The 22,436-nt window shown below is 44.5% G+C and overlaps 1 protein-coding gene across 9 annotated transcripts in view; it reads left to right on the top strand.

Annotated features, from left to right (window-relative positions):
* Positions 1 to 22,436, top strand: part of LOC119027058 (collagen alpha-1(XXV) chain) — a 149,945-nt gene that overhangs the window by 101,727 nt on the left and 25,782 nt on the right. For 7 of the 9 annotated variants that reach the window (XM_037111869.1, XM_037111866.1, XM_037111863.1 and 4 more), the window contains exons 7-14: positions 4,396 to 4,467; positions 5,027 to 5,143; positions 6,254 to 6,289; positions 12,733 to 12,759; positions 14,309 to 14,353; positions 16,452 to 16,496; positions 17,049 to 17,075; positions 19,556 to 19,600. In XM_037111869.1, the coding sequence (XP_036967764.1) occupies positions 4,396 to 4,467; positions 5,027 to 5,143; positions 6,254 to 6,289; positions 12,733 to 12,759; positions 14,309 to 14,353; positions 16,452 to 16,496; positions 17,049 to 17,075; positions 19,556 to 19,600 (414 nt within the window). Of the gene's footprint in view, positions 1 to 3,362; positions 3,423 to 4,395; positions 4,468 to 5,026; positions 5,144 to 6,253; positions 6,290 to 12,732; positions 12,760 to 14,308; positions 14,354 to 16,451; positions 16,497 to 17,048; positions 17,076 to 19,555; positions 19,601 to 22,436 lie in introns of all 9 variants that reach the window. The other 2 variants (XM_037111864.1, XM_037111867.1) reach the window with 2 other exon arrangements.

The following is a 22,436-nucleotide window of genomic DNA, read 5'->3' as shown; positions in this document are numbered from 1 at the left end:
AGATAGCGTTTCATTAACTTCCAGTTAGGGCAAAGTCGTCCGCTAAAAGGGACAAATTAACACGCACTCGCAGTCACACATGAAGGACTGCGGTGGCATGACAGCAGTGTAGGTCACTCACAGACAATCACATTACCTCCCTGCAACAGCGTATTGACGTGGCACATTAGATTAGAAGGTAAAGTAGTGGAACAGCAAACGAAAGACATGAAGGCGAAGTGTTGGCAGACCTTCACTTTAGTTATCTTGTTGGAAATTAAGCTCATTTCATTCTCAGTGTTGAACCTGTAGATAGAAGACGCATGTACACAGAGCATGTGGAGAATATAAAGGACAACACAGCGTCACACAGCTGCACTTTGTTTATATTTGGCGGACCCTGCCACCCAAGTCTCTCCTCCAGAACCACATAGTGCCCCTTTAAAGGACAGAGTTTGCATGTCTGTATTCTATATTCCCCTCAGCGTTTGTGGCTATAGATGGTGTGAGAGTTGCCACATGGCCGGCAGAACTTCCCTCACAGACACTCACACACTTCCCCGGCCTGCTGCCCACATGTCGGGGTCGGCCATTTGTCGGCCCCCTCAGGTCAGAGGCCACAGAGGTTAACCAAGCAACAAATAATAAATTGGCCGGTTCTGACAAACAAATGTGTGGCCGCCATTCGAGCTCCACTGGTGGGATATAATTAACAGGAGCTAACTGGCTAAAAGTATCATCCGAGGGAAGCTGTGTGGTCTTTTTGACGGATGGTTCTGGCTGCAGGTGTCGTTCCTGAGGTCGGTCACAGGAAAAATTCTAGAGATTTCACAAAGAATCTGCTCTTGTTTGTCCAGTGCTTTGCTCCTCAACTCTTGGGGTTTGGCCAATTTGCAATGTTCTTCCAAAATAAAGAGGCTGTGATTATGTAATTTCCAGGATTTGATTTATTTATTTTTTGTTCAGCCATGAGCAAAAAGAAGTGTGTTACAGTCTTCTGTGTGCACATGAAATCAGAAGCCTTCGAACGACATTCAGTTGAGATAGATTCGATGCACCGGATGGATGCCAGATCTGCGGCTTCAAATGAATGTATTATTCCTCTCTTAAATGTATTAAAGCCATCTGTGAACAGTATTGGTAATCCACTCCACATATAGATATTCAGAGAATGCCACAGCCTGTACTTGCTCGGGATGCTTCGTGTGTTTGGTGTGGTCGAGGAGATGCTGTTTCTGGCCCGTGTCCTGTGACGGCTGTTGCTGATTGTCCTCATATCTGGCTTTTTGTTTACTACAGCTGAACTGGTCTTGCTCCAGGCGAACACATAGCGAGAGAGACCCTCACCAAATAACCAACATCCGTTTTGGAGGGGAAAAGCAAAACAAAGCAATCTGTGGATGGTTAGGATTCTCTGTCAACCGCCATGTCATTATCGTTCTCACACATAGACATCAGCAGGGAGGAGGTGCAGGGCGAGCGCTCACCCACACCTAGTTAAGCTTCTCTGCTTTTTTATCTCCTGCAGAGAAAGTTCAGTCTGCTGGTTTCTGGTCAGACAATGCATTTTTTTGTTTTTTTGTGAGTGAGGTTGACAACATGCTGCGGAGCTTCTCTCCAGTGTCTCCAGCGATTGTTAAACAGGAAACAGCTTGAAACATGCACCACTCTGTATGTTCATGCCTAGATTATTTGCATTGTCCATTCCTGCGCAGATCCAATCCACCTCTCTTTTTCCTTTTTTTGAGGCTGTAAATAACTTGAGGAATAGTTGCGCTTCAGTCCCAGTTACATACAGCACAGCTATTGTCTGCAGCGTAAGAGTATCCGTTGCTCTGTTCTGCTGCAGGGTTGAATTAAACCGGCCTGCCTTGAAAGCCATATTCTTAATGAGCCATGCTTTTTGAATTATCTTTGGGAAACCAGAGGGATGGCACCAAAGCCATGTTTGGAAAGGCTAGATTTTATCTTCAGCTTGAACACGGAGGAAGATGGATCTCTTACAGGGCATGTTTATGCTGCTGCGCCAGTCTTTGAGAAATGCTTTATGTTTTTACAGAGGAGCAAAAACCTGCAGCAGGAAACAAGAGAGCATGCAGTCACTGTCACCAGCTGCTGGTTATGGAAGAAGCTTTTGCAGTGCTGTATGTAGTCACGTAAGCTAGTTAGCCAGATGCACTGACAGAATGTGGCTTACGTTAGCAGCAAAAACCTGCAGCAAGGAAACGAGAGAACGTGCTGTCGCTTTGTGAGTCACTCGGTTAGCTTGAACTCCAACACCATCAAAGATTTGCCTCCAGATAGTGGGAGAATACAACACAATTCAGCAATAGTTAGCCAGACATGCTAACAGAATGTGGCTCACGTTAGCAGACACATCCATTCCTCACACTCTTTTAGAAAGGCTGGAAAAAAGACTCTACACATGAATACATTGGCTCATCGAGGAAACATGCCGTGTCCGTCTTAGTTTTAGCTGGGGGGTTTGGGATGGTCCATTCATGTTTTATTTGACACTGTACAGAGAAAATGACGGTAAAAGACTTGTCACTATCAAGGACCTTGTTTGATGGGCAAGCAACAAAGTGCTATGAAATAAATATGTCTAAGTAGGGACAAAGGAGGATTAATGACAGTGAATGCAACTTAATGGATTGCATTTATTTGAGTGTAGCATTTAAAAACATGTTTAGTCGATGATATGTTGATGTTTTCTGGCTCCAGATTAAAGTTAGCATCCAACTATAAACCCTTGTCTTCTTTTAACAAGAACAAGGCTCAACGCTTTCTTCTTTCATTCAGCTTTCATGAGCAGATCACATCTGTCACGACCATCGCTGAGGAGGGAATTCGAGACCATTTGATTGAATTTCCAGCGAATACACAATCCCTTGATCGTCGCCAAAACTCTATGAACAATACGGAGTCTCAATTTACCAGCATTTTGTAGCTCACAGTCTGCTTTATGATAATCATCTCAACGAACGCTCCGTCTGTATATTTGGAGGAAAACAACAGGAAATGGTTACTAGGCTGTGACAGTGTTGCATAGGATGGTCGCAGCGCCGCTGTGCACACAGTCTCATGGCGGAAAGTAAACTTAGACTTGTTTAAATGATGAACGTGCGAGATAAAGTGTTTGTTTGGGTCTGGATTGAAACGTCATGTCCTCAACTAAGTTTGACATTTAAATCGATGTTGGCATTGAAGAAATGCCCTCAAATTTATCAAACATCTCACATGTTGAACAGCTTCTTTCACAAATGTTGTATGAGTGTGCAGACGTAGGATGCTCATCTCCTTCCTCCTTTAAATGTTGTTGTTCACCCAGTGTTTGAATGTCATGCGTGTGTTGTGCCATGTTCTGCTGTTTGTCCCTTTAGGGATTGCCTGGTCTCCCTACGCTGGCTGCTTTGCACAGCAATCAGATCCTGACTGTCAAGGTTTGTCGGTGGTGGTGCCGCCGAGCTGCTCAGTCCGACCCCTCCGCAGCAGCACACACCGGGAGTCAATGAATCACTGTCGGCTGCTTTTTGCTTAAAGCCTGATGATGGACTGGGCACAGGGAAGAAACCCATCTAATTAATCTCAGCCAGTCAATCATTACCCTCTTCCCCCCTACCAGTCGTTCACCCGAGATCCTCAGATGAGCGCTACATGCCAGGTTTCCCCATTGAAAGCATAGGTGGCCTTCTGAACTCCTGTAATATGTAGCTGACTGGAGGAAACCTCCTGAAACCGAGACATGGTCTGGCTCGTGTCCATTGATGCTAAAATAAATGGAAAGAATTCCAAGAGGGACATGATGATGAACCGAAGTGGCAAAATGTTTAGCTAAAGCTCATGCCCATGGTTCACCACAAATCCTTCAGGATGGTTTCAGCGATGGATGAAGCCACTTAATACCAATGGACACGAGCAGAATAATGCATGCATTGAAAAGGAACAAGGTTTGGAATCGACCTCGACTCAGAAGGTCAAGCACGCCGGCTTCGGTGTGTGCAGCTCCCGGGCTCCGACTGAGCAGCAGGCGCAGTGAAGATGATGACAGCGCTTTCACAGAGGAGGAGAAATTCCCATTTTTCAGGGGACCGTGAGCCCGCCGTGGCGCCCTCGCACCCCTTAGGTGGTAATTATGGGCCCTGGTTCACCCCCCCAAAAAAATGAAAAGAAAAAAAAAGCCCAGACTTCCGAGGCAAACCACCTCTTAGCTGGAAAAGTGTGGATTTGTGGATTTCTCCCCCCGTCTGTGAAGGCGCTGCACCAGGGTTGGTGAACACAGGCCTTTCTAACAAACTCTGTTTCTTTTTGCATTTGCCTTCCTCTTCCTCCTCCTCCTCCTTCTGGGACCTTCATCCTCCTTCAACCTTCTCTCACCTCTGACCTACGACCTCTTGACCTCACACACCTGCTCAGATGGTCTTCCCTAAGATCAATCATGGCTTTCTTTCCGCTGACCAGCAGCTCATTAAGCGGCGTCTCATTAAGGTAGTGGCTGTGTCCTCGCTCTTCTCTCTGTCCATCGTGTCAAGTCTCACCCAGTCACTTCTCTCTGGGCGCTCTACAGTTTGCATGCAAGCCTTCAGGCAGACCTGTCATAAGTACTCTCATACTGTTTCTGTTATTGTTATTAAGGTAACATGAATTACTGTCCTGGCACTACTTAGAGCTCTTTCCCTGCAAGATAGATTGCAGAAGGTTTTCTTAGAGTTTCTTGTAATCCAGTATAATAATGGACCACACATTTTCAGTGTATTTTCGCCCTGATTGCTGTAATATGCCTAATGCATTTCATCTTATTAAGCCCACTGAGGAATGCATGCGTTTTAGGGGAATTACTGTTTCAACTGTAAATCAGATACATTAGGACTCGGTCCTCTGTACGTAGCTGTAGCCATTAGACCCAGACTCTCGTCCATGTTATGAGTAGAGACGGCCCATTCTGCTACTCTCTCTTCATTATCATTTAACTACAGTGGCTCCAGCCTCCGTGGATCCAACAACATCACAGATTAATGATGTTTAAATCTGCTATTTCATCACACAGGGAGATCAAGGGCAAGCAGGACCGCCTGGGCCTCCGGGGCCGCCAGGCCCTCCTGGGCCAAGGGGGCCTCCAGGGGACACAGGGAAGGATGGGCCCAGAGGTGTACCTGGTCTACCAGTGAGTGTTGATTTCCACCTTCCATCTGAGGACGTATGGTACAGCTCAACAAAGATTTTCTGTGCATTTTCCCTTTAAAAATCACTGAATTGTGTCCATTAAGACTAAAACAAGTTGAGCTCCTTCCTCTGACTCGGTGCCGGGAGGGTTGATCCCAACGAAAACCTCCGTAATGAAGACAAGACAAGCTACGCTGCAGTTCATTGCCCTAATGTCTGTAGCTAAACATGAATACTGTCCCAGGAGAACGCTTCACTGTATGGATTTACGACCGTTTGGTTGTTTTTCATTATAACGTAACATTTTCCACGTCTGTAAGCCTGTCACTGGCATCACGCTAATTTATGTGAACTCTGCCTGTGAGAGAAAGAAGAAACAGAAAAGGCCTGTCAATTATGTTCAGCCATAAAACCTTCCGAGGGGCTCCGGCTGATCTTTATTGTCTTGGCAGAGTTCACAGTGGGAGTGCAAAAATATCAAGTGTTGTTTATCTGCTTCCCTCCAAGTTTTTTTTTTTGATGATTATTGTTCTCAGTTCTTCCAGTTTCAGTTGCGATAGTCGTAGCGCAAATTTTTCGGGGGAAATGAAGTTCCTCCTGCTGGGGCGCTTTTATTTCTCTCGTGATTTACTCCTCCTGCCGTGAATCACTCAGGAGGAGGGTGGCAAGAACGATCCTGTAAACGTCACAAAGAGGCAGAAATGGAATAATGTTGGAGCGTGGCTTTGGCGCAGAAAAACCTGGACACGGGGCATATGTCTATTTTGTACCGTGAGAACCGCAGGGAGCCAGGCCTGAACCGAAAGCAGAGACTTGAACAAGGTTGTTGGCCAGAGACGAGGAAGGGTACAGGTGCCACAGCCTGATAAAAGCCTCCCAGCCAACTTGGTACACGAGAACAATGCTGAGCTCTACTTGGCAGCCTGGTTCTGTGCACCACAGAGGCCAAGGGCGAGGAGAAATGGAGAATTCAGCTATAATGTGGAGAATGCTGTGTTCCACCTGAATGTTTGACTCATTTGGATCATTTTCTGGAATGATTCACCAAACGTCTCAAAGAAAACAAAGCCCACTGTTCCTCCTTTAACTTACTGTTTTGTATTTGCTCTAGGGTGATCCGGGGCAGCCTGGAGAGACGGGACTCATGGTAAGCACGAACGTCTCTTATGAAGGAACTTGTATGCTGAGTTGCATTTCACAGCGCTTCAAGAAAAAGTTGGACATTTTGGGAAAAGCACTTTCTTTCTTTCTTTCTTTCTTTCTTTCTTTCTTTCTTTCTTTCTTTCTTTCTTTCTTTCTTTCTTTCTTTCTCAGAGTAATTTGGGATGATTTATACCATTTCTCATACTATGGGGTGAATGTGAAAATATAATTGCTGGCTCCTTAGCGAAGCCTTCTCTGTGGATCGCCACTCTGTCTTGGTGGAGAAGCTTGTGTGGTCTGGAGGGTCTGGAGATCCAGAGAGTACCACACCTAGAGGGACAACAAGCTTAGCTGAGAGAAGGAAGAGTCGGCCAAAGTGAAAGTGTGATGACAGTGATGAAAAGACTGCAGGAAGTTGGCGCAGCAGGCCAAGAAGGAGTCCAACACACCATGTTTTTATGGTTTGGTTTCCGTCCAGATGAAGCAAATGATATATATCTTGTTAATTAGTGAACTTCAGAGGTGCTGGTGGGCAGATTCTGTTACCTCTGGACAGAACTTGTTTCCACCCTCAGTGAAGCCAAGCGAGCTGTTGGAGGTAGCGTCATATTTACCGTACAGAGGCAAGAATTGTATCGGTCCTCTCATCTAACTCGGCTTGTTTTCCTTTTTTTCATTAAATGAATTAACTTTTGTTATGCAGAAGAAAAAGGTTCAGTAAGTTTCTGAATGAATGATTCTTTGACTTTGGATTTCATTTAGATGTGTGCTAGCGGTGTAGCTAACGTTAACGTTTCTAATGCTTGCTCGCTAACGTTGTGGCAGCACGCTGTCGTTGATGCTGACGAAACACAGATGCCACGTTTACAGACGGGGTTATATGATTGCCTGACAAAAACTTTTCAGAACACAGAAGCAGAACTCTGTGGACCCGGGAAACATTTTAAAATGATGAACTCAGACTCACAATACTGCTTCTAAGGTAAAGAGATACTTTAACTCTGCACCTTGTTAAAGCTATGTAAGTGTGGTATTGGCCTTCTCTGCATGATGCCAGTGTTAAACTCATAAAGTTGCTTTAACAGTGTTCTAATTTGGTAAAAATATGTCTTGTAATTTCCTTTTCCTGGTTGCATTTAATTTGCTAACCAACCAAATGTGGTTCACTATCACAAATACACTATTTCAATTCCGTTTAGTGTCAGAGTTTGTTAGTTTTAATCTTTTGTTTTTCACTAATAAAGCAATCACAGAGCGATGCTGCCATTTTATAATGTTCTTTTAAACCTACGTCTAATTTACGGCACAATCATATGGTGGTTTATGAGTTCTATGGTGAATATTAATGGCACATTTTATGATTGCCTACAAAAACGTTTGTCCTCTCTTACAAAACCTCTGATACAGTAGGCCGAGCTGTTCCAGCTAACAGCAACTGGATACTGCTTGTGGTGTTCAGCAAATAAAGCTTTTGATTAAAGTTTCCTCATAAAAGCTGCATCGAACAGGTCGCGCCAAATTCCAGAGAGAGCAGGGACGGAAAAACGTGACATGCGAAAACAGTCGGTGATGTCAGCGTTGTGCAGGGGAGGGCGAGCAGGGCTGACAGAGGAGCTGCTATCAGGCTTCATCTCTGCTTCCATCTCCTCGGACCTCTGCCAGGCTGGACTGGAAAGAAATGGCACGTTAACTAGAGAGGAAGACGAGTTTCAAGCAAAAACGGTGAATAACTTCTAGGTCAGTTAACGCGCCAGCCTGTGTGTTTTTACATCGCTTTCTCCATTATACCCTCCATGTGCTCGTAGCTGTGTAAGCAGCACAGTTTCATTTCCAAATTGACAATGTCATGAATGTTATCGTTTCAGTAGATCTCCCAGCATTCCCAGGTGTGTTCCCATAAGTCTCCCATGCTTACACAACAGCAGCAGGAGCAGCGCTCTGAAAGATGAATGGTGAATCCCACTCGTAACGAGCTCAGAGGCCCGGCGCAGCGCATGGAATAAAAAAATAAGCATGGCTCGCTGTAATTCTTGAAATAAGGCGTACTATTTCACGAGTGCAAACACAGCGTGACACTAATGTACTTTTAACAAGGAATAATGTCATCATTTGGAAATCAATCCCCCCCGTAAAGCAGCGTGAGATGAGCACGTCCCGGAGGTTAAAGAAGACGGGACGCGGACGCTGACTCGCTGAAGTCTCAGAGCTTCTGTTTACGGCCAACAAATGGAGTGTTTGTAACTCTGCAGAGGAACAAAAGAAAGCGGAGATAAGGTAATGGATTAGAGAGGAGGGCTGCTTTAAATGGTCATTTAAGCTGTTAAACTTCTGGAGAGGGAAGAAAAAGAAGTTTTCCATCCAGAACGACAGCAACAGTCCACACCCTTGATTGGCCTTTTTGAAAATCAATATGAATTAGATGTGAATTAGCGAGCAGACTGATGGGCTCCACTCGGTGCAGCGAGCTGAGAAGGATTTAGATCAGAGGTGGGGATCTGGAGGTCGCTCCTTCACTAACTTTTGCTTCTTCAGCGGTGCTCGAGGAACTCACGCCCACTTGACACAGCTCAGCGTTTTTTTTGATGTCCATGCTATTGTTAAAGAGGCAAAAGTGGATTCCAGAGTTTTCCAGCAGCCTTCCAGGACATGTGGTGCTGGTTAGAAGGATTAGGCTCTGGTGGAGCAACAAGGAGGAGATGAGGAGGAGGAGGAGGAGGAGAGGAGGGGGAGGAGGAGGAGGAGAGGAGGAGGAGGAGGAGGAGGAGGAGAGGAGGGGAGGAGGAGGAGGAGGAGGAGGAGAGGAGGGGAGGAGGAGGAGGAGGAGAGGAGGGGGAGGAGGAGGAGAGGGGGAGGAGAGGAGGTGGAGGAGGAGGAGGAGGGGGAGGTGGGAAGAAGAGGAAGAAGAAGAAAAAAAAGGAAATATTTTCAGGACTGCGCTCAGAATCATCAGAGCCATGAGGTCTCTCCGGAGTAAATTACGGGGGTCCTCGGCTCTGTAAAGGTGCTCGCAGGGTTTGATTTTGCTTCAGAAAGACTAAATATGGAAACCAGCGGTGTAATTGTATGCACAGTTCCATCATAACTGAGAAACCTCCTCCATCTGCTTTCTGGTGTTATGCCGCAGAAGTTCGCTGCTCCCAGTTTACATCCTACTCGTAACTACCCACAATGCCCCAGTGACTCACCTTTTTAGACATTTTTTTTTTCCATGCATGTCGGGATCTAATTGACTTAATGTGCCCGTATGATGAGGACATACCTTGTAATATTTTGGTGTCCTTGACTAAGTTTTCCTTTTAATGTGAAGCCAAACATGAGGAGCAAAGATGTGAGGAAACGGCTTCAGACATGCTCGGTGGGCTCCAACAATGTTGTGGCAAATGTCGACATCAATAGGCAAAGATTTATTTTCTTTTTTTTTTCTGTGGAACAAATCTGTTTGTCCTTAGACGAAGTTCTTAGGATGTTTTCTTCTTTCTTTTTTCATCCTTGGTCTTATCGTCATACTTTGAGGCTGCACACCTTCAGACAAACACAAATACTGAGGTCATTATGTCATTTTTACTGAACAGGAACTGCAGATGGAAAGTAGCTACTCTTCCAGACTTCTCATCTGAGATTAGAGCTCAAGTGATTAATTACTTAATCAATCGGAAATTGATGTTTCCCCCCAAAAAACCTCCGTCCACTCTCCATCGTCAGTTTCTCCAATGTGAGGATTTTCTGCTCTTCTCTGTCTCTTTTTTGGGTTTTGGACTGTTGTTCAGATATTTTATAAAAACTAAGCAGTCAATCAAGACAATAATAGAGATTAGTAGATTAATTGCTCATTAGAATAATTGACATTTGCAGCAGCAGTAAGGCTTTTCAAACTGCTTTCATTCATTAACTGTTGAGAGGAAAAAAATAATTTTCCACATATTCAACTCAAGTTTTTTTCTAAATATTCACCCAGTTTGAGTTTGACGCTTGTTACATCTACAGTGAGAAGAACCACAAGTTATTTTTATAAAATGTGAATTTAAAATGTTAATGTGAGTCCAAACTATCCTCACCGAACAGCCAGAAGAACCTTTTTGACGAGTCACCGAACTCTTGGAAATGTTCTGTCAATCTTCTGCTTTTGGTGTTTGTGTTGCTGTTCAAAACATTTATTGTAGAATATGATTAAGGTGAAGAATAACTTTATTAACTAACTTAACTTTAAACTTGAAATTAGAGGGTGCTAGAGTTGCCTGAACTGTGTAGTTTGTGACATTTTCTTGCTAGCTGTTGGTTTGTTTTCAGTGGCATTAGCAGTAAAGCTAGTGTGATTGAAAGACCTAACACAGTGAAAGTCATGTACACATTTTAAATAAAGCAAACATGTCCACAATCTTTACAGCGATGGTGCTCAGCGCTATGTTATGCTAACCGAATCGCTACATCGGCCAAACTTAAGACAATAAGACCCACGCTGTCGAATACGTAATGTCCCTTTACAGCTGAAAGTACCTGAACTAAACGTCAGAAACTGCATCAGACTGGAGCCCTTAGACTTCAATCCAGAGCTCCAACATGTAGCTTTGATCAGCCGAAGTGTTCCTCTTGTGTGGAAATACACATGAAGGAAGTTCCTCGAGTGGCTGAGGGCTCGACTGCAGACTGACTGAGGGAACCGGCCTCATTGTCTGTCGTTTCCGAGACGTGAATGAAAGCACCGAACATTCAGAGCTTTGTATGTGTGCTCGGATGCTCGACATCAAAAGGAATCCTGTGCATGTTGCACGGATGCAGATTCTTTTTATTTCATGATGCTCTGAGGATGATAAGCTGAGGGTGAAACTCTGAGGATGTGCCACCACGGTGAAAACTTTCATTTGACATAATTCCTTCTAAATGAAGATGGTTGGATTTTAATTCTATGCCCAAAAAGTTGAAGGAGAAGGAGCCAGGACCTCCTCAAGGGCTCTTGACTTTGTGAAAAAGCTCCTTTTCAGCCAGTAGCTCCTGAGTGCTCTCAGATGTAGCCAAGGTAATTAGCGCTCAGGCGAGTGGCACATGCTCTCACATACCTGGAGGGCCATAAAGATGTTTACCAAACCTACTGCGGATAGCTAACAAAGGCTTTTAAAGGCAGGCAGGCAGGAGGAAAACCTTTTTCTTGGTTGGCTGGGATAATGAAAGTTGTTCATTGAGGTTTTTGTTATAAGCGCAGATGGAATGCACTATAAACGAGCTGCAACTGTGTGGGCCATTTCTGTAAATGTGAGAACTTGTTGCTGCAGGGGATTTAACAGGCTAGTTTTTGTTAACGGGAAAGTTTGGAGCATCAGTTACTTGGTGATCGCCTTGTTTCATCAACAGAAACTAAACAGGATGTGGAAAGATGGAGCTTGTTCTCAGAAAATTGGTCATTATTAGGATTCTTTTGTCGCCGAGCCAGGCAGCTGTTGGTGCTTTGGCCACGAGGCGTAAGTTGGCAACCGGCAAACTAACAGGCTTCTGCACGAAGATCTGCTCTGACATTAAAACACGTAGACCTGAATGTGTCCTCGTTGGCCGCGTTCGAAAACAGGCACACAAACCTTTTACTCATCGGCGGGGGGGACAAAGTCTCAAGTTTTGCCAATTAACATGAATACAGCTTTGGAAAGTTGTTGTTGCAGAGGGCCTGTGGGGCATAAGATCTGCCTGGCCTCCACCCAGCTGTGAGCCACCAGCCAAATCGCAGCATTTACCGTAGATCCTGGGCTGACACGTTGGCCGACACGAGGTGTCATAACAGCCAAGAGTAAAGGTGTTGATGAACTGCTGTGGGTGCTGCAATAGTTTAGTGAGGCCAACATGGAAGGAGCGAACTCTCGGCGTGCTCTCTCTTATTTTAGCCGGCCGGCGGTCTTGCTGTTTTTAGGCATGTTTCTGGTCGGAGGAGGTCGAGGATCCAACATGGCCTCCGGTTTCACTGCGGTAAACAGCAGGTTGAAAATAGAATCTGTCCTCCCGGACTCGTCTATCACTGAGTCAAATCTCAGTTCGGGATGTGGCGCCTTCTCTCGCCCCGTCTAACTTATTAGCTTTGGCCCGTTTAGGTAACGAAGCTCTCTGTGTGCTGGACTGTGGAGCTAAAATGTAGAGCAGCCAAACAAGACAGTCACTGAGACGAATAGAGAAAAAGATCAACATGAAAGATAAGAACATAAAAGTTTGTCTTATTCATTGGCTCATTAGTGATTCATGTTAATGGAGAAGAAGGCTCAGAGAGAGTGGGTTTCCTTTTTCTTGTGGAAGGATAAAACAAGGGATTGATTGTGATTCGGTTCTGCCTGAAGGGTTTGTCCGAGCACGAATCTTGCCAGCCTCTCTGCTGTGACCGTGTTGGCTGTGGAAATGATATTATTTCATCTGACATGGACTCCTTTTGTTCCGCCGCCCTCTCTCACACTCTGCCTCTCTTCTCATTCACAGGGGCCTGAGGGGCCAGAAGGGCCGAAGGTAAGTCCCGAAAATCACTTTCTTGTTCCACTGACTATCAAATTTTTCTGTTTGATGGAATAAAATGAGGTTCTCTGAGTCAGTTATCTCCTTAATGACATCAGAAACTCACCGGCGAGGTGCTTTCTCTGCCCCGCTCTGCTGTAATACTGGGTGTTGAATATGTTTACCTGGAGATTAGTGATACAGGGCCACAGTCGGGGCAAGCAAATAGACAAGAGGAGGGCAACATGAGGAGGGAAAGAGGGGAAAAAAAGGGTGACAGAGGAGGAGAGAGAGAACAGAGAACCTGGAGCTGAGTGCTGCGATACAGGCTGCCGGTCCCTGGCGGCGCTGATGTGGAGAACAGATGTAAACCATATCCAGCCATCAGGTAGCTGCCAGTGTTTGTTCAGTGTAACCCAATCAGACACTTCCTGTCTGCGCTGTCATCTGTCGGCAAGGCCTCCCGTCGGCGTAGGAAGGGGGGGAGGGGTGTGTGTGTGTGTGTGTGTGTGTGAGGGGTCAATGATGACACACCGCCGTGTTAATGACTCATAAGCCAGGCCCCGAGGCTCCTCAATTAGATCTGCTGCTGGTGTCTGTAGCAGAGTTATCTAAGTTTCATCACCTTGGTGGCTGATAAAAAGTCGAGCGTGAATCGTATATTTGAGCTGAAGTAGTAATAATACATTTTATTAGCCCTCCCGCGCTGATGTGATCCACTTTCAATCCTCCGTCATCCCAAGATCTATTCTGGATGTATTAGAAATGACCCCACATGATCACAAACACCCACGTTTGTCATTGTTTTTCATTTTCTCAGAGTCCGTGCGTCACTGTTTCACAAATCTCTGATACATTTAGAAGTGTGACCATGGCAACAGTCAGTCACTTTTATTACAAAGGAGCACAAATAGCCAACATAAGCAAACCGCTGCGCCGGAGAGTGGGAGTTCATTAAAACACGCCCGGTGCAGCCTCGGAGTCTAAATCATCTACATGTGAACATCCTGTAATCTTTTTGTTTTTTAAACTCTCCCCTCTCTCAGTGCGAAGCTCCACAGATCATGTTCTCAGCCCCCAGTCTCGCCCTTCTGCCGGTTTCGTCCATAACTTTTTTTTGCGGATCTTAAAATATGTCATGCAATATTTATTCTGGCCTGGTTTTCGTGAGATCAGAACAAACGGGGGCGAACAGAACATGCTGAAGTGTGGAGGGGAACAATAGAACTTCTGCAGGCTCGGCCTTTGATCTGACTGAAGTTTTGTTTGTGATTAAATTAGCAGAACCTTTTGAGAACTATAACTCAGGGCTGTGTGGTGCGTTCACTGTCTGTGCTCTGAATGAATAACAAAACAAAAAGTCCATTAACACCACGTCAGTTGTCTGAGGAATCGATCCATCATATGGTTCCAACTTTCCAGCTTTGGAGAGATATAAAAGAAATGAGGTGTTCAATTAAAGCTTCATCCTCAGCAGTATTCAGTGTATGTTGTATAAAGGACAGTGGAAAGTACATGACTTTCAGAGTAATGACGCTCAAAGGCCTCTTTGTTTATTTCTCAGGGTTCTCTCGGACCTCCAGGCCTCCCAGGTGTTGACGGACTGAAGGTAAGATTACTCATGTAAAGAGATTCACAGACAACAGTTCTGATGGATGATCGATGAGCGTGGGACACATTTCTGGATCCGTCTGTCTGAGTGATACCACACTGTACATTTTAAAAGCTGTTTCCCCCCAAAAAGCAGACTATTACATTTAAGTTGTACAAGCTCACAAGTTTCTTTGAAGGTAAAGTCACTTTGTCAAATGACACAGTGTGATTTTCACCCAGGAAAATGGGAGATGACCAAATCAGTTCAGAGGGAAAAAAGTCTGTCGCTGAATTGTTTTAGTTAAAATGAGCTGCCTTCTAAATGCATCCTCAACATGATCCCTATCTTCAAAAGTCTCCCAATAATATACTTAGAGTTTTCATATTAGAAATGTTCTGCCCTGCATTCTGACGGTTTCAAACCCACGATCCTGTTTGAGAGAAATCCCCCGGGCTGCGTCTTCAAGTCGTACCCGCAGAGTGCCGTCTTCTCGAGCTGCCTGTGAATCTGCTCGCACTCTCGCCTCATTTCTGCGTTTCATTCTCAAAGCGGATAAAGAAAGATACAGTGCAGGTGCTGCACAATGGGGGGAAATGGAGACACATTTATTCCAGTGAGGAGGATGAATGGGGAGATGAGTCGAGAGGCGCCATCTTTCAAATCTCAAGAATGCGTTTTGCAAAGATATAAGCAGAGAGGCACGCACAGCTGTAATAGGAACCAGAGTGAAGAAGCTCCATCTCGGAGTGAAAGCCATACTCACTCCGGAGACAGCGAACGCTGAAGGCCTAATTCCATACTTGTGTAAGGAGCGGCGTTTGCCAGCACCCATGAAATAGAACTCCAATGCTGTGCAATGCAGTTATAAAACAGAATCCGTTACGGTACGTAACCTTCGCTCGTGCAGAAAGTTTGAGTTTGAAGCAGTGAAGCTGCTCGGCCAGCAGGTTGACTGGCAGATGACGTATTGATCTGATATTCACTCAGAGAGGACGAGCACTGATGTCAAGTCGATCAGCCCCAGATTAGGAGTTGTTAATTACACTTCATCATCATTATGGCAATGACTCCCATGTGTGTGCTGATAGATGAGACGAGGCTCCAGCTGCAGGGAAACTCCCAGTACACACTGATTACCCCACAATGATTAAAGGGGCGCTACGTAGTTTTGTAGAAAAAAAATGTAAACTCACAATTTAGATAATTACAATATCAATGAGGTAATAAAACAAATGCAAAAAATTAATAATGTTAAACAAGCTCATCTGCGGTGGCAGGGTCCGCCAAATACAAATAGAGCAAAACAGTGAAGTTGTGTTGTCCGTTTATTCTTTTAGTTTGAGCAGGATCTTTCTATTCTGATGAGAATCTCTTCCCCAAAACTACATACTGCTCCTTTAATCAAAACAAAGCATTGTGGGGAAAAAAAACATTTAGAAACCAAGAATGAAAACAGGCAAAGTTTGTGACCAAAATGAAGTTAAAGTTGATGAAACAACTCAGTTTTACTCACACGATGGTCGTAACGAGCCGCCCACTGTCGCGTATTTGAATTTGGTAGATGATTTTATTTTGCGTCCTGCTGCATTGATGAGCATCATCCAGTGAGCAGGCGCTGATCCTCTTTCTTAAAAGGCTAATGATGTGGTAGGCCTGCACAGATCAGCAGCGTAATTGTTTCTGGCATCAGATGAACTGAAGCTGGTCGAGCAGCACTTCAGCCTCACAGTAACGGCGGGCTGGCCTTCATCAGCCGGACTCGCCTTTCTTCTGCTGCTCATGCCCAGAACCACACCAGAGATAATTTAGCTTTTAATCAGCCCCTTTATCCTCTCCGCTTTCAGATTTAGTCTGCGGTTTCATTATTTGATTTTTTGAGTAGTTTTCTTTGGAATCTACTCAGTTGTAGCTCGAAACATGTGGAGAATCAGTTCCTTCTGTACTCCAGTAATCTGCTGCTCCAGTATTAATAACACCTGTGCAGCAGCGAGAGGTTATCTCCATCTGACCTGACGTCAGAGTTCACATGGTGAGACAGCACACTGAATGCAGCCACTGTGTGTGTGTGTGTGTGTGTGTGTGTGTGTGTGTGTGTGTGTTATGCTGTCCATAGGGGGATGTTGGCATCCCAGGATTGGACGGTATCCCTGGAGTCAAGGTCTGGTGTGCACATATTCTGTGTGCTCTTATTCTTATAATGCCGTCCAGATCATTTATTTTTTGTTGTTTGAAGTCATTTTTAATTTTTCATCCCTTTTTTCCCCTTTTTTACCCCCGGACACTTTTTTTTTTGCCATTTTCCGTATGCCATATTGTGTTTCACTCTCCTTTACGATACACACATGCATCTTTTCATTCGTCCTTGTTGACTGTGATGTTTTCATATTTGCCGGATATCCAGATAAGTGTGTCCTACAAATAGGCTTGAGTTGAAAATTTGATTGAAATGTGAAGCGAAGCCACATTATAATTTGGATTTTGGTCTGTTAATGTGGACGACTTTCAGTGATGACTGAGCAAGTTTTAAAAAGTTGATTCTCGACGGGTCTGTCTGGGGAAAAAGCAGCCATAACACAAGAGACTTTCCATAATCTGACATGAATTTAACCCCTGATACGATCTGACCCTCGGTGGCTGCAGTAATTCCCCAGCTGGACCCGACTCCCCCCGAGCTTTTCTGTCGTTAACACTCTGCTTTCTCTCCCAACAGGGTGAAATGGGAGAGCGAGGTGAAAAGGTAAAGCTCTAATTCAGATCTCCGAACATTATTGTTAGCATCAGTCTTGATATCCCGCCATGTGTCTGCTTTTATTTCACACAACTCGCAGCTTTTACTTTCCAAAGGTGACTCCCCTGTGAGATTCTGGCCATCAGTGAGTCAGTGATTCAGTGAGTCACAGAAAAATGAACCCAATTTCTCCAACAAGGCCAAAAAAACGGAGCCCACACAATAGCCTCAGTGAGGAAAAGCAGCCGTATTCTCTCCATTCCCTAATTCTACCCGGTGCCTTTATTCACGGTTGTTGGACAGTGGCGGGTGGGAGGTGTGAACGCCGGCTGAGTCGAGAGCGAGACGGGCCGGGGAGGGAGGTGGTGACTCAGTGTTCTTCATCGACCACAGTACTGGCCTTCAGGCGGTGGTTCTCAATGCTGCGCCAAGTTTTTTCTTCAAATCAAAGATTTTTCTTCCCAAAAACACCTGATTTACCACATATGGGCACACAGCCAATCTCCTAGCAACCAGCCCTCGAAGCCTCCTGGGTGTGCTGAGGAGAATTAGCAGGATGCAAATGATGGCTCGACAGAAAACTGCATCTAGAGGAGAGTGCTTTGGCGCGAGCTCAGGAAAGTTAGAACTGAGCGGACCGGCAGTTTGTTTCTGTGAGAGGCTGTTTGGTTCTTCTGGCTCTGCTTTAGTCCTGCTGACGATCCGATCCAAACAGTTTGGCTCTCAGCCCCTGAACCCTTTCACAAGTACTGTACTTCACTAGGACTTTGAGGTACTTGTACTTTGAATTTTCTGCTACTTCATCCATTTGCAAATGTATTTGTACGTATATGTATTTGATGACTTTAGTTACTAGTTGTAACTGTACTTGACATCTGCATGTTCTATCAGAGCCAAAGAAACACATTTTTAATATCAGTTTTATCTGTAACCTGATAAAAAGACAAAGATTCTGATGATCAGAAAAATGCTGAATCAATAACGCCAATGTCAAGTATGCAGTTTATACATACATACATGCACATATGTGTTTAATGTACTTGTACTTCTGATACTTTAAAGTAATAAAATTGTACATTTGATTTTAGATACTTCAAGACTTTCACTTTCACCAAACTAATATTTTAATACGATATATTTATTTTTACTCAACACGACTTTTGGCGACTTTCTACAACACTGCCTGTTTCATCAGAAGAGTTTCTTGAGCATAAAGACCCAAAAAATAAAGATCTATTATTTTATGGTAAACAGCGAGAATTGGAGAAAAATCAGACAACAATAACAATAGTGGAGGCAGAATACGTTTAATATCTCACGTCTGATCTTTCTAATCACGTCGAGCCCCTTCTGATAGATCCTGCAATCCCCAGGTTGGGGAGTCGCAGCTTTAAATTACTCAAAGTTTTTCTTTTTGTGAGAGCCAGATCTGTTAATATTGACTGCTGTTTTTGGCTCCTATAACTCGAAGAGCCAGCAGCCAAATTCAAGGAAGTTTTTCTTTTTTGAAGTCCTGGCCGAGCGCTCGTAGTCATTCTTTCTTCTAACTGATGAGCGACAGCGTATCTAAACAGATGGATGCGTGATGTCAAACATTGTGTCCAGTATTGTAAGTTCTTTTTTAATATTCTCCACAAGGACACAAGCTTTTTATTTACAATCCTTGAAACTGCGGTTCATTGTGTGACTCACAAGCTATTAGGCTATCATTCACTTAATATATAATCATGTGGATTTATCTGAAGTGAAATGATGATGAGCTCCGAGCCAAAGACAGCCGTAGAATTCACTCCAACGCGAGAAGCCAAATACGCTAACATAAATTGTTGTTTTTGGCTTTGGGTGGCGACTGGAGAGCCAGCCGGCAGAATCAAGACAACAACGCTGACCTCTCGCAGAAAGAAAGTGATTGTTTGAGACGCCTGTTACAGTAGGTCCATTTTATTGAAGCTCTGACATCATGAGGACGCTCCGCAAGGACAAAACCCCAGACGCAGGTAGTCGGGATATATTAATAGAATCTATTGTCACCCTGGAGAGCTCTCAATCATGTTTTATCTATAACAGAGGCGTCCAGGAGGGCACTTCTCAAGCATTTCTTTCTTTTGTTCAAACATGGGGGCACCGGTGCAACTAGCCATCCACAGAGAGAGCCGGCTAGCAAGGCTAAAAACACAACTCGATCTGTTTCATACAGCCTGGGTGGAAAAGTTGTGTATCTACCTCAGCAGTGGCCCTACAGAGTGGATCACGTCATCTGTAGTCGCTCCTATTTGAACCATGTGTGATGACTCAGTTAGTGGATGTAACATGTACAGTAATGGGACGGTGCTCTGGGCATCATGGTGTTTTACAAGGCGGTCAGTCACAGAAATTGTGTGTCATGCCTGTGCAAACAGTCTTGTTGTGTAGATTTTAGATTCCCAGCATTAACACATTCTTACAATCAGCAGATTGAATGTGATCTCCTCTGTGTGGTTTCTTCACAGGGCGACATGGGCGACGAAGGGCCGAAAGGTGATTTTGGAGAGAAGGTACGTAAATTCTGCTCCGCCTTTCAGCCTTTTTGGAACTCGCAGGGAGAAGCAGCAGGGTGTTGCCGCGGCCGTAAAACATGAGAAAAGAAAAGTTAATGTCGGCCATCTGAGAGGAGATCTGTGCAGAGCAGCAGACGCGGCGGAGGTCAAGTGCCATCAGCTGCAGTCGAGGCTGCACAGCAGCAATCAGCCTGGAACTTGATGCCTCCGTCGTGCTTAATGTGGACTTAATTGCTATGCTGACGCTACATTTTCTGGTTGGGTGGCTCCTGCATTAATTTGGGACCATTTATCATGAAGACAGCTTGTCAAGTTGGGATCCATTTCCAAGAAAAGGCAGAGAGAGAAATCATGTTTCTGTCCAAAAGGCTTTTTGTTGTTCTGGAAACGTCTTTTTTTGTTTTGTGTTTTTAGCAGTCTGACATCATGTCCAGAGGCAGATTAGGCATCATATCCAGGACTTCGCGCCGCCTTTGCTGTTATTATTTTGTGAAAGCAGCATTTATAAAAAACAGTTCACAGCCTTATTTGTGCTGGGTGACCTCCGTGATAGATTTTGGGCCTCCTTTGCAGATACAAAACAATTATGGATTGGAGTAAAAGCTTCTTTTTCCAAAAATGATGATTCAGCATCTCATCAGCCCGTACAAAAGTGGCTCACACTTCTGGGAAAAGATAAAGCTTCTTCCCAGAGTTGCCAAAAAAATGTTAAGATGTTTGCTTAGAAGAGACAGCAGGCGCAAAACACACTGGAGATGCTGGAATTACTGAGTTAGGTATAAAAACAAAACATAACTGATGGACCGGCATCGAAGTGGGAGCAGTGTACTCAAAATGTCACTGCCAATTTATTGCTGTTCAGCAGAGAACAACTTTGATAACTTCTCACTTTATGGGTCCTCTGGTTTTTTAAAAGACTGCCGAGCGCGGCTGCCAAGAAAGACACTGTTTGAGGGAAACAGATGCAGGATATCATCTGTGGAAAATGAGTGAAAGAAAAAAGAAAGTGGAGGGCGATAAAAGTTTGCAGCTCGAGCACCGCTTTGATCTGGCCTACCTTAAACGCAGTAAAAACGGGGGGAAAATGGATTCTGGCTGCAGGAGGGAAGAAAGAAAAAGTGGAATTGAGTACCGAGGGAATTCAGACTCCTGTAGCCAGTCACCTGCCATTCACTGTTCAAGAGCACATGCATGTATTTCTCAATAAAAGGAGACAGAAAGTAATGTAAAGACCTGGAAATAGTGAGGATTTTTGCATCAGTGTGGACAGGATTACCTCATCTTGTCAGGATGGAAAAGTGTTATAACACATTGTGCATATGGCAGAGATCATAGTTTTTCAATCAAGATATTACAACTCAATATACAGCCTGATGAGTTTAACATGTGTCAGACACATCAAGGGGCTGATTGATTTTTCAGAAAAGGTCTCATCGTGCATATATACATTCACACTGAGCCGCCTGTCATCACAGCTACACGTCTGATCAATTGCTCTTCCCTGAGATTATTGTTTCAGTGGTGGAAGAGGAAACCAGAGAGTGGAGGGGACAGAGCACGAGGAGGGAGAACATCTTTAGTCGTCCACGCCGGAGATGCCAAAGTTAACAGTGCACAGCACGCACTGCGGGGGAAAATGTGGTAACGCGGGGTGAGAGGTGAGGCGGCGAAAGCTTCGGTATGGCGAGCAGAGAGACCTCAGGGAGTGCAGACGGGGGAGGGAGAAACGGCAGCGCGAAGCGTGGCGTGATACAAAGGGAGATTGTTTTGATGGCGGGCGGACCTGCGGAGTGTGAAAGAGACTCAATGACAGGACGTGCTCGCTCGCTCTCAGATGCAAATTGAAATCCGTCCACATCCTGAAAGACACAATCTGCTGCTCTCTGGATCACTGTGCATTAATTGGATGTTCTGAGGATTTGGGTTCTGTGGTACAGGAAGTACTGAGACCCATTACTAATGCAATACCACAGAATGTACCAACAAGTCCGGATCTTAAGATCACATCAGCAAAATGTAGTCTTTTCAATGTGAGCATCACCTTTATTCAGCCTTTATTTGTTTTAAAAAATCAAACGTTTAACAGCATTTAACACGTCTGTCCCTTGAGACTGGTTAAGACAGCTCACCAGTTACAGTTGGATTAGGAATAAAACAGGACAGGAAGGGAAAACACCAACTGTAACCCAACACACGTCATAATGTCAAAACTGTCACATCCTCACACTCTCTTGATCATTTGAGTTGTTTTTTGAATGTTTTCAGCTAAAAATCTGAGATATTGCTCAACAGTTTCTCGGCTGGGACTAGTTACCTTCCTGGAGTCTCCACCGGTTGCCTGTCCAACTTAGTCTTTACACTTTTACACATTTCTTTTTTATAGGATTTAATTTAATAAGTAATAACCTGTTAATTCGTAAGCTTTGCAAATGCTTTATGAATTTGCACGACTCCCGTGGAATCCTCTGTAAGGCCCTGCATCACTGACACAGTCAACTATTGATTTTAGTTCATATTGATCATTATGTTGAGATTGGCATCTTGTGAGAGCTGGCCATGATGTTGCTTTGAATGATGAAATGCATGTGGTGAAGACGCAGTAAGTAACACGTATAATAAGTCTGAGCGGCGTCAGCAGAGTAAATGTTCTCGTCTTTATGCAACACATTACCTGCTGTGTTGCTTTCACAAGCCATCATCAACCGTAGAGAGAAATGTTCCTAACAGCCTCTGCATGTCCATCACTGGCCTCATTTAAAACAAATCATTACCACAGTTAAAAGCTTTAGTTCTAAACCATTTACCTCAGACGCATTCTGCCTGAGTATTTAAC

The sequence above is a fragment of the Acanthopagrus latus genome, chromosome 10 (assembly GCF_904848185.1).
Source record: "Acanthopagrus latus isolate v.2019 chromosome 10, fAcaLat1.1, whole genome shotgun sequence".
Classification (NCBI taxonomy): Eukaryota; Metazoa; Chordata; class Actinopteri; order Spariformes; family Sparidae; genus Acanthopagrus; species Acanthopagrus latus.
The sequence above is the reverse complement of the archived record's forward strand: the minus strand, read 5'-3'. Positions and strand labels throughout refer to the sequence as shown.